Source organism: Carlito syrichta, unplaced genomic scaffold (assembly GCF_000164805.1).
Source record: "Carlito syrichta isolate Samal-C Ts95f unplaced genomic scaffold, Tarsius_syrichta-2.0.1 Scaffold141092, whole genome shotgun sequence".
Classification (NCBI taxonomy): Eukaryota; Metazoa; Chordata; class Mammalia; order Primates; family Tarsiidae; genus Carlito; species Carlito syrichta.
This window is the reverse complement of record NW_007085188.1, coordinates 354,807-367,367: the sequence shown is the minus strand read 5'-3', so window position 1 is coordinate 367,367 and position 12,561 is coordinate 354,807. Positions and strand designations below refer to the sequence as shown.

At 36.5% G+C, this 12,561-nt stretch overlaps 1 protein-coding gene across 1 annotated transcript; it reads right to left on the bottom strand.

Moving 5' to 3' along the window:
* Positions 1-10,753: 10,753 nt before the first annotated feature.
* Positions 10,754-11,389, bottom strand: FAM174A (family with sequence similarity 174 member A). The gene has a single exon (XM_008049936.1). The coding sequence runs from the start codon at positions 11,218-11,220 to the stop codon at positions 10,783-10,785; it is 438 nt and encodes a 145-aa protein (XP_008048127.1). The 5' UTR covers positions 11,221-11,389; the 3' UTR covers positions 10,754-10,782.
* Positions 11,390-12,561: the final 1,172 nt, after the last annotated feature.

The window sequence follows — 12,561 nt, the reverse complement described above, 5'->3', positions numbered from 1 at the left end:
ACTGTACTTCCTAATTCATCCTTTTATGGTAAAAAGAACTTGGCATCTACTTATATTAACACATACAATTATGTTGTCCTAATAAGTCTATCTCTTGGTTTGATCTCTGTAACAGAATCTACTTTTTGTTTAGCGACAACCCTCTTATGGCTTAACAGAATGATAATTCTGTTTAGCGAGCAGTTGAGTCCAGCCCTAAGGAGAACATGATAATAATAATTGGTGCAAACTAATCATGAAAATATAACATTCCTTTTGCCAATCATTGTCTAGTGGTGCACAGATAAAGTCATTAAGGCAAATAAGATAAAAGGAGATGTCTCTGGTATTGGGCTTTTGGGAGAGATTATTTCCCCGATTAGAAAAAAAAAAAAGGAAGAGAAGGTCTCCTTTCATATTCCTTTCCCCATTTTCTGTTCAAGATACTATTGTATGAAAACAATGTTTGGATCTGAGGTAGCCATCCTATAGAGAGACAAGGATGGAAATATCCAGAATTCTTAATAATCTCCCAAAGCCATTAAACCAGACCTAGACTTGCTCATATTCATGATAAGCAAATGACAACAACAAAAATTGTTCTTATGTTCAAGCCACTTTTAGCTGAATATTCTAATACTTAGAGCTATAAACCTCCTAACTAATAAGGACACTTAGCATCTTAGCTTCTCTGAGTCATGTTGCCATCTTACATCAATTGGATGAATATTTCCTTTTAACACTCTCCTGTTTAAGAACCTTTCAGATAGGTTCTGTTGGCAATCCCTCCACTCTGAATAAGCTGACCAGTATCTCAACAGTTTTCAATCTAAAATCACACTGCCACAAAAAAATTCCACTAACTCTTCATAGTTTTATCTTACATTTGTTTTTTTTTTCAGCTTAGCACAGTTGTCCCAGCTCCATGTAGATTATTATATCGTTTCCATCAGATTCTCTCCTCAGCGATTTGGAAGTACAAATTAAAGAACACAAGTGTTTTCAGACTGCAATCATTAGAGTTCTAGGTTTCTGTGGAAGTGCAGACAACAGTGCAGTGTTGCTTTTAGCTACTTTATACATTAGTATCTTATCACTAAACAGATGGAAATCTATAATACTAAAATAATGTATGAGACATAATCTCATTGAAACTGTCATGTCCATGCCCCTCGTTTTCCTTAAGAAAAATATATCCACCTAAAAGCTCTTCTGAGTGAACAGCAATAGTTAATCATATTTTCTACCATGAAAAATCGCCTATTCTTATCCACTGATGATATGGTCCTGGGATGGTCATCTTTTCAAAAACAGGACTGTCAATCTCCAGGCTCACCAAATCTAGACCTCTCTTCCCATCCAATCAGAATATCTACTTTAGGAAGTGAATATGAAAGAAAACATATGCAAATGTATATCCATACATGAGTATAAAGCAGTCAAGTGTGACAAAGATTAGGAATTATATTGATACTATAAGGTATAGTAAAGGGCATGATCTAAATTATAAGAAAGCGAAAACTCAGAGAAGCCACAGCTGTGGGAAGCTATGGAGTACACACATAGACACATAGACACACACACACACACACACACACACACACACACACACACACACACACACTGAGTATACACGATATATATGGACACATAGTAAGCCAGTCATCAGTAAGAAGGAAAAAGAACTGGCAAAAGATACATTTTGCTGATTTTGTTTGGCAGCATCACTTTTTGAAGAATGAGGATAGTTTAGAAATGGTTTATACAGGCATAATGTATGTAATTTAAAAGAAAGCCTGGGGAAACAGTACAGATCAAGCTGTTTGCAAAGGCATTATTTGTGTATTATTTCCAGTCTCAATAAAAACTTGTTTTACTATTTGGTAAGATGCAAATTCATTTCAATAAAATAATAAAAATATAATCAATCAATCATTCAAGAATTAACTGAAGAATGCTAAAGAAATGCCAAAAGTAGAATTCAAACTCCAGTCTTGAATGACCCAGCTGTATGACCTTTGGTCTATCATTTCACATGGTAGACATTACCAATGCTAACTAAATCTAGACCTCTCTTCCCTCCCACCTTTGCATAGTATTTACTCACTTCCCAGCTGCCATACATGAGTACTTCTGATCAATAAAACATGAGTAGAAGTAATCGTGTCATTTCTAGGCTGAAGCAGCCAAAGATCCTGTGCATTCTTTAAACTTTTTCAAAAAGTTCTGACAACTATGGAAGACATATGTTGAAAAGGCAAAAGCAAAAGACTAAAGGCAGTTAAATTGCTGAGTTATCAATGAAGGACAAATGTTTTGGAGGATAATTCAAATTGCAGATGAATTTTCATAAAGAAGACATAAAGTGTTACTGTATTAAGCTATTTAGGTTGAGGTGTTACCACATCATATCCCGTCTTGTCCCGATTAAAATATTTAGCTTCTCATATTTGTTCCCATATCTGAAAAGTAATCTATTTACCTCAGAATTGAGGTAAACAGACCATCTAGTCAGAATAGGCACTGGCTATAACAATGGGTCTAGGTACACTCTGGAGTATATTGGGAGATAGCATCCAAATATGATATCTGAATAAAGTATTTACCAATATACTCCTGAAACTTCATAATTCAAATTTATTGTTTTCTTTTCCAAAAAACTTTACAATAACTAACCAGAAGCATCTTGATCTAGTGTCCTAAGTTTGTCCCAAATCCAACCTCTATTAATTACAGAAGACTGCATCGCCTGATTGTACACTACTACAACTCATCCTGAGGACTGCAATTATCTTAGATATGCAGTAATGAAGAATTTGCATGTTATCTTGCAAATAAATATACATGTGAAATAACCCCAAGTGATTTTTCTGCACAGCCCTGTATCATGAGCTTACAGTGTGAAAAATATTTGAAATGAGTTAAAACCACAGAATTATTACAAGGTTGATGTTAACACCTCTCTCTCATAGATACCCCATATCACTAATCTTTATTTCTAAGTTTTGCTTTTGGTTTCCCATACATTCTTCCTTATTTCCTTTTGTTATTAATGCAGGAAACATTTGAACATCTATTTTCCAAATAAGGCATAAAGAGCAAAGAGTGACAGACAACTGAACCAACTATTATATTTCACTGAAAATAATGCCATAATACAGGTATTCACAGGGTATTCTGAATCACAGACGTTCCCAGTCAAGTTGATGTTTCATTTTCATTTTCAAAGATAATTAGGAGTTATAAAAAAGAGGAATGAAAGCAGAAGAAGAATTAAGCATGGAATTCCACTGCCTGAAAAATTTATTTCCATAGAAATACAGTGCACCTGAAGCTGGAGCCCAAGAGAAAATTTTCAAAAATGATGAAATCCGATTGAGGAAGACTTTTAATGTTAAACTAAGAAGTGTGAACCTTATACCATGAGGTGCTCTAGAATTGTGTTGCCCAACAGAACTTTCTGCAATGATGGAAATATTCTGCATTGTTCTGTCCAATACAGTTGCCACTAATGACATGTGATTACTGAGCTCTTGAAATGTAGCTAGTGTTTTGAATGAACTAAAATTTTTAATTTTATTTCCTTTTCATTAACTTAAGGTTTTATGCAGCTAATGGATTCCATAAGTAGCTAATGGATTCTATATTGGGCAGTACAGTCGTAAAGGATTGTAAGTACAAACACAGTATGATCACATTTATATCTCAGAAGGAACACTAACTGTTTGATGTGGAAGATAGATTGAAAGAGGGACATAAAATGAAATGGAGACAAGTTAGTAAAGATACCAGAGTAACCTAGTGATTATTTGAACTTTGATATAAAGTCATTGGAGCTCACAAAGTGGTAATGTAGTTAAGAAATATTAGAAATTAAAACTGGGTGATTAGATGTGAATACTAAGAGACAGACTTGGGATGGCTTAGGTTTCTTGTTTGAGAAACTGCATATATGACGATCTCATTCATCATATGAAGAAAAGTGCAGTAAGAATTCTCAGGGATAAAAATAGTTTCAAGGTTGAACTTTACGAGTCTGAATCATCTATCCAGTTAAGAAGTTGGTTGGCTGTACATGTCTGTAACTCAGAAAACCATTGACATCTTAGACATGGCCATTAAATAAATGAGTTTTGAATGTATCACTTCTTTGCCATGGACAGTCAAAGCAGAAAGGGTTAAAGAACAGGCCAAGAAAACATTGAAATTTAGGAGATGAAGGTTATTCTTTTCTACAAACATTCAATGAATTCCCTTGCATTCTAGGAATAGTGCCAGGCCTTTAGGGATCAAAGATGAATAAGAAGGAGGTCCTGCTCTCCAAATATAAGAGTTGTAGAAGAATCCTAGCAGTAGGAAGAAGAATTCATGAAGAAAGAAATTCATGAGGAAGCTGGGAACTAAAAATACTCAAGGAGGCAATAAGAAAAGTCAAGGAGGTAAGAAGAGATGTCACAGAAGCTAATGTAAGAACCAGTATATTGATTGTTATAGAAAGGAGGAGAAAATATCCACAAAATTGTGAGATAATGTGGTTATTAAACACCCTCTGCGAGGGCAATTTTAGAGTAGCAGAATCAGAAGCAAAACTGCAACAAGCAGAAGAGGGAATGAAAGGTGTGGAAATGGAAACATTTCAAGGGAGAATGTCTTCTTTGCCTTGCTGCATGAGCATTATTAAGATTCCCTCTTCATGTCTTCTCACGTATCTTCCTTTCAATATTTCCTTTTCTACTGCCCTTTTCCCCACTACTGGCACTTAAACAAAATTGGATATTCCACTCTTAAATGAACACCTTTCTATATCTCTCATCTAATAGTTCTACCTGTCTGTACAGTTAAGAATAAGAGTGAACAAAATATATCCAAGGAGTAAAGGTCAACTGAAAGTAGATTCAGTTACACGGAAAGTTTCTAGATAATACATGTCGAATGGAGATAAAAATTTCAGTTCTATACTGATATACTTTTTGCTATACTGTTAAGTGAATTTTCAAATGGTCTTGTCTATGTGAATGAGATTCAGGAGCAGTCTCCTACAAATGGCTTGATATCCTGCTGGCATATTCCTCAAAGTTCAATTTATTACCACAAAAAGCAGTGGCACTCCTCCATAAGCTCCTTGAGCACAATCATGATGCCTTTATTGACTCTAAAGTCCTAATATTCAGAACAGCTTGAGAAACATAAAGCATATCACCCCCAAATTAAAACCTCTTTACTTTTACTTCCCAGAACTGCATACTTAACAAATATTGCTTAAAAACAGAAAATCCTATCACGTCATACACTGATCCCTAACAATTTGACTGACATATCACTGATAGGTCATCATCTTGACACTTTGGCATTTGACCATACAGTCAACTAACTTAACACTTTACAATATTTTAAGTGTATGAGTAAACATTATTGGAAGGGATAATTTATTTTTGCAAAGATTATCTATTACGTGAGGACTTGTACTTGTTATATAAATTTCCATAAAGTTACTTGATCTCAAACCAGACAAAGGGAGGCCCCAACTTTACCTGTATGATGACAACTTATCTACCTAATCCTGAATTGTACACCACACCTTTAAAAAAATAACTAAAACAAAATAAACTCTGGGGTCTCTCTTCATATAAAACATTAAACATAAGCAAACAAGCATAAAATTACAATTGTTAGAAAAACTCCATTTCCCAACAATATATAAACAACTAGAATGTATGGTCCACAGAAGCAGGTACTTTCCCATCTTGGGAATATTTACTGCTAATATTTACTGAGTTAATGACAATGCCTAAATATATAAAAGGTTATATAATCAAAGTATTACCCGTTTTTGCTTAAATTGAATGATTTTTATTGAAGTCTTATTTTTATAAACAGGTCTTCCAGGAGAAAAAAGAAAATACATTTCTTAACCCATATTAAGTAACCAGACAGAACAGATGTTACAAATCTCACATTCATAATTAATTAGTGACTTGTTCCAGGAGGCGTTAAGGAAGAAATATGTATGACCAGATTAACAGAGATTGCTTTAAAATATCACCATTCCTTAACTATGTCTAACAAATAAAGAAAACATTTGAATTAGTGGGGCAGTGTAGGGGTTGAAGAAAACTAAATTATTTCACCTAGGCACAGATATAATAACAAGTTGAGTCACTTTTTAAAACAGTGAAATGTAAAGGCTTAACGTTCAACAAAGTCATATACTTTATACAGAAAAGCACTAGGCATATAATATCTATTTTTCTCCATAAGTAAGCTAGTCATCTTAACGTGCAGTATCACTTTAAACTAGTTACTTTAAATAATCACAGGAAGTAGCATGGTGATTGAACATGTTAAAAAAGTTCCAGAAGAGCTAGGTTTGTGCAGGTCCCGCATGTGCAACCCCCTAAAATAATTTAATCTTGCTCAGTCTCAATTCCACAATAAGAACAATATCACTTACTTTTAATAGTACCTCATTTGAAGGTTTTTGCAAGAATTAAATTGAAAAATAGCTATAAAGTATGTGGCATTGTATCTGACACATAAAATATCAATTAATAATTATTAGCTCTTAGAATGGTAAATAAAGTCTCAAAAAATAATATTTCGGTTACAAAGTCAGTTTCTTTGAAAGAAACCTAATTTTGTCTCTTAGATTATAGGCTTGAATAACCATTCAAATTAAGTGAATATTGTGTATTTTCTATACACTAAATATGAATAAGACCTACACTTTAATGTTACAGCATCCTGTATACTATTTATTATCTATGTGATTATTTGATTAACATCCTTCTGCTCCTCTAGTCTATAAGTGCCACAAGCAGAGATATTTATTTTACTCACAACTATATCCCCAGTGCCCAGTATTGAGCAGCTGAATAACTATTGACTGCCTGAATGGAGGACATCATGCTACATTTCATGCTCATCTCCACCATATCAAATATCTTTTAATCCTCATTTCACAGGAAAGGTTCTGAAACCAGAAAAGGTTGAGTGACTTCCTAAAGAGCACAGAGGTAAAAAAAAAACTGGAAGGGTTAGAATCTAAGCTTTGCTCTCTTTCCCATATACCAAATTGAACAAAAAATTAAAAAGCAGCAATGATAGGGCATGAAAAAAGGAAAAAAATTCTTCTTATAAGGCAAAAACCATTATTCACAAAGTTATGCCAGAAATTGCTTTTATATAATCAACATACATGCTAAAAAATATTAACAACCCTCCTAAATGATTTTTTTCTTGCCTTATACATTACATTATAGGGAGAATATCCTACAGAGAGAAAGAAAATCTAAGTATTAATTGAGATCTTCTCATTTCTGTGTTCTATCAGTAAGTAGCAATCATCCCTAGATTTCCATATCATATTATATCTACCTATTCAGCAATATAAAGAATTACTAAGAATGCTCATTCATGAGGCAACTACTTATTGAGTGCCCTTCATATGTTGTACATGTGTTCAGTACCAGGATTATAGTAGAGAATAAGACAGATAAGCCTCTTCTCATAGAGATCATGTGCTTATTTTAGGAAGTCTACTTTGTCCCTACTGTACTCCTTGCATGCCTTTTTTAATTTCAACAGAGAGAATCTTACTGTTCTTTGGAATATTTCCAGATTAAAAGTGGAAGTTATTTCTAGCCACATATTGATTATAACTAAATTAGATGAAAACAAAACAATTTGAAAGTCTCACAGAGTACAATATGATAAAATTTTACAACTAAAAATTCTCAGTATCATCTCAAATCAGTTAAGAAAATAATGATTTTGGCCCATTCCTCCCCCTTGGCACAAATAACTAATGTCAGGACACTGTCACACATATTCTGGAAGTGGGAGCCAATATGAGTGTTTACCAAAATGAAGATGAAAACCATAATCTGGAAGTAAAAAAGAATGAGTTTTGAACATTGTCCAAGCATTGTTAGCATCAATCAAGCTTTGGATGTTAGGTAGCCAGCTACATTTAGGACTTGGACTGCATGAATGTGTTTGATGCTGGTTAAAGAATGAAGTTTTTATGAGCCATCACTCAGAATTTGACTGTTATCAAACAACATGTTACTACTAAGTCATCCAACAGATCTGATCGAAAAGACCGTATTCTTCCAAGTTTTGCTACAATAAAGTCAGAAGATCAGTGGCAATAAACGTATGTATATAAGATCATTTAAAAGGTAGAGGCAAAAGGAAAAATGAATAAGGAAACATATCCCTCAAATTAACATCATACCCATAGTTTATATAAGCGATCTAATATTCATGGTACCCTGGATCTTTATAAGAATTTGCACAGCATTAAACAACAATTGTATGATAAGAAAATAATTTGGTCCAATTTTCTTTTAATCTTTCTTTATATCAAGAAGAAAGTTTCAATGTGGTGATGATATGCCTTTAACACCTCTTGAACTTCCCTTTTAACTGAGAGTGGGCTTGCTTTGCCAGTCTTTAAGACCCAATAGTATCGACCCCAAATAATTTCTTTACATCAATGGTCCTCAAACTTTACATTCTTAAAAATAACTTGGGTCCCTCAACAGAACATTTATGTGGATTAATTAATAATATATTAATTAAACCTGAGAAAATTCATACTTGTCATCTAACTTAAAATAATACATTAAAGGTTAACATAACTTTTTATTAAAAATAGCTATATTGTCAAAACAGAAAAAAATGACATTTTTAAGGTTTTTTCCCCCAAATTCTCTTCAATATCTGGCTTAAACTGGATAGAATTAGAAAACGGAAACATAACAAAATAGAAAACAGCTAGATTTTCATATTTTCTTCTATATTCAATCATTTGCAATGTGTTGTTTTGTTTAAGGATACAAAGAAAATTCAGCTTTACACAGAAATAAATTTGGAAAAGGAAGGAACATATTAATAGCCTTTTCAAATACTAGTGGTTATTCTGTTTTGATACTAGACCAAAACTTGACAAAAAGTAGTTTCTTACAGGTTATCCACAGTGTGGAATCTGAAATCACATCAGTTAATTTTTTATATCCTATAAAAATAATTACGATACTTGTAGCTCCCCTGAAGAGGTCTAAGACAAATCCCCACACCTTGGTTACCTAGACTGTGTATCAAGAACCACTGAATTGCACTTTACTTTTTTAATCAACTATTTACGTCAAATGATCTTAGTATTCCATTCCATATAATAATGTCTTGTTCAAAAGAAAACTTTTTCTTTCAATAATACATTTAACACAAGATACTAACGATACAAAGGATAATTAAGGGAAAAGCATGAAGAAGTATGGAAAACAATAAAACAGTGCAATCCTACAAACCTACCCAACACTTTTATTTTATAATTGAGGAAACTGCTAGACAGCTTTCTCTCAGCTCTTCTCTTGGCTAGCTAATGGTGACATCTTGGCTCTGTTTGTCAACACTTCAAAGTGGTCCCCAACTGGATATAAACTAGTTACTTAGGTGACAAATTAAAGGCCATTAATGAACTTAGAGTCTATAATACTGAGTGATCTATCACAGAAACAAAGAACTGAGTACCACATGTTCTCACTCATAAGCAGACCTTAAACAATTTTAATACTATAAGAAAGAGATTGGCAGTGGTGGGAAATTGTGGGGGCAGGGAGGGGGCACACCTCATCAACAAGAGTACCTGAATAATGACCGTTTACCTAACCCTGAATTGTACTCCATGCTTTTAAAATATAAGTAAATGAATGAATGAAACATTGGTATGGTAAAGAAGAACACTTCTTCTAAATTTTATAAAAATAAAATACTCACAGTAAGGCCCTTTTAAACTAAGGCAGGGTAGCTTGTACAGATTAGGCATAGATAGATAAACTTATTATAGGCAGGTTTTAGAAAACGTTTAGGTAACTTTATTGTAGTCGGGTTTTAGAAGGTATCCAGACACTCTGTCCGTAGGTTGAACGGTACTGAGGCTGGAATGTGAATTCAATGTGGACTCCCAATCCACCCCACACCCTCAGCTCCATCAAGGTGGTTCTCAGACGGGGAATAAAAAGGCCCTAGAAATGATAATAGAATCATCCCTCCACCCATCAAAGGCAGAGTGATGGTTACCTGAGCTCCACACTCTTTAGTTTATCAATCATTGTGAAGGTATATCAGGCCTATTGCAAAAAGCAAAAGTACGGTTTCTTTCGCCCATGCCAGCTCTGGCGTATCTATCTCTCCCCTCTTCTGTTTCTAATAAACTTTGTTTTAAAACTTTGCTAGCCACTCGGTTGAGCCAAATAATCTATGAGTTTTGCAGTGGCATCATGTACTACTATTAATCCCCTCAAATTAACAGTGATTATCTATTAAGTGGAATCACTGTACAAAGAACTCTAAGATTCACAAACCCACTAAACAGGTATTCTACCTTTAAAGAGTTTGCATTTTAATAGGTAGAATTTTGATAAATTAGGTACACAAACATATATAGAGTAGAAAGGGAAAAATATTACAAGACAGTGAAATGAAAGGGAATAAAATCAAAATGAAAGGGAATAAAGATTATTTCCACTTCAAAGAAGGGCGCCATTTGAGGTTGAGGTGGGCCTCAGGCAAGATTAAGAGATTTGGAAGTGGGGAAATAAATTATACGTAAAAAGCAGCAATCACTTGGAAGTCTAAATTTGCCCAAAGGCAACAGTGACAGTCAACATCACATCTCACTCTGAGAGGAACCCCTGATGCTGGGGAAGGGGAAAGAAGGTCACAGAAATCAGCCTTGCTGTAGGGGGTCACTGGCCTCCCCAACTCAGACCCGCGGGGAAGTCCCACGAAGGTTTCGCCTCACCTGACCGTCCTGACCACGAAGTAAACCAGCACTGCTCCGCTCACCACCATCAACACAGTCAGGGCCCGCTGGGTCATGGGCTTGTCTCCAGGGTTAGGGCTCACGGCAAGGCTTCCACCCACTGAGCCTTCCCCGGCCTTCCCTCCGTGATTGTCTGCCTCAAGCCCCGCCCCGGGGCTGCTGCCATTGCCACCCTCGGATCCCCGCGGCCCAGTAGCTTCAGCCGGAGCACGGCCTTGCTGCTGGGCGGCGGCGGGGTCAGGCAGCAGAGGCGGCAGCGTCCGCGGCCCGGGGTCTGGAGGCCCAGGGCCCGGTGCGGCCTCCACCGCCTGCAGCAGCACTGGCCGGGGCCCGCTCAGCGCTGAGAGCAGTAGCAGTAGGAGGACCGAGGCCAGGAGGCGGCTAAGACAGTAGCAGCAGCGCGGGGCCTGCATCGTCCCCGGACCGTTCTCTCACCACGCGGAAGCCGCCGGACCCGCCACCCTGGCTCCAGGAGGGACCATGGGCGCGGTGGAGAAGAAAGAAGAGGTGACTAAATCCCGGGCTGAGGACCGGCCGTAGCAGGTGGCAGAGGCGACAGCAGCGGCAGCTGCGGGGAGAACCGGAAGTTCGTACATCTCAGCAGCCACTGCTTCTATGGACGCTTTCGGTTGCTAACGTGTAGGGGCGGGGCGCTCCCGGTGACGTCAGAGTCCGGGGCCGAGGGCGCATGCGCGCTGACCGAAGGCGGAAAACCGTGAGCTTTCTGGAGGCTTTGCTCTCTGATACTAGTAAACAGTGGTCTAAGGTGGGTAACAAGGAGATACTTTAGACAGGAAAGGGTTGTGTAGTATGCAGCCAACCTTTGCATGCAGGAACTATGAGAAACAGAAAGCTCATAATTGGAATTCCTTGGTGCAAAACTGCAAAGTCTAATTTTAATCAGTAAGCAAAACGGGCTTAGTTTTCCTCCGGTTAACTGCAAATTTTAAGCAGTTTGCTTTGTTTTGCCTTTTTCCTGCCTATAGGCCCCTAACCCCTCTCTTTGCTTAGAGCATTTACTTTAGACATTTTAAAATTGTAAATTCTTTCTCAGCCCCTTTGAGCTCCTTGCCAGTTTTGTAACTCAAGGCCGGCTTTCTCAAGGACCTGTGAGACATCCCTTTGAAATGTAATCTGCAAGGAAGATAGTTCCCACCTGAGGGATGTTAGGAGCCTGGTCTCTGCAGGCTTTTTGCTTCAAATTGTAAAACCACCTCCTGTTATCAAAATAAGAGAAAGTTTAATTTTCCTTTGCATAAAGTCAATCAGCAAATGCAGATGACCTATGGTCATCCCACTCCAGCTCTTAAAAACTCTCCAGTCTTTTTTTCCTTTTAGAGGAGTTAAATTCTGGGTTCTGGTCCCTCTTCCCTGCTACAGTAGTTTTGAATGAATTCTTCTGTACGTGTTAACTTTAACTTTAGTTTAAGCAGATATTAACAAACAAAAAATTTGATCAGAAGAAGTTCATGTTTGTCATGTTATTTAAAATGTATTCAACAAATCGTTTATCGTCTGTACCCTTTGCTTAGCACTATGCTCAGTTCTGAGTATAGAATAGTGATAAAGTAAGACTTGGCCCTTTTCCTCATAGAACTTAGGTTAAAGTGGGATAACAACAATAATCACACTAATTTTGAATTCTGAAGTGTGTGTTATGAATTAAACGTACAAAACCTACACTACAGATTTTGTAAACTCTTTTAAGTGGGATAAACAGAACGACAGTGTCTTTTAGCTACTTTCAGTGAACA

Bases quoted from the DNA above. Each gene is read 5' to 3' on its own strand.
- FAM174A (XM_008049936.1), bottom strand. From the start codon at position 11,220: ATGCAGGCCCCGCGCTGCTGCTACTGTCTTAGCCGCCTCCTGGCCTCG.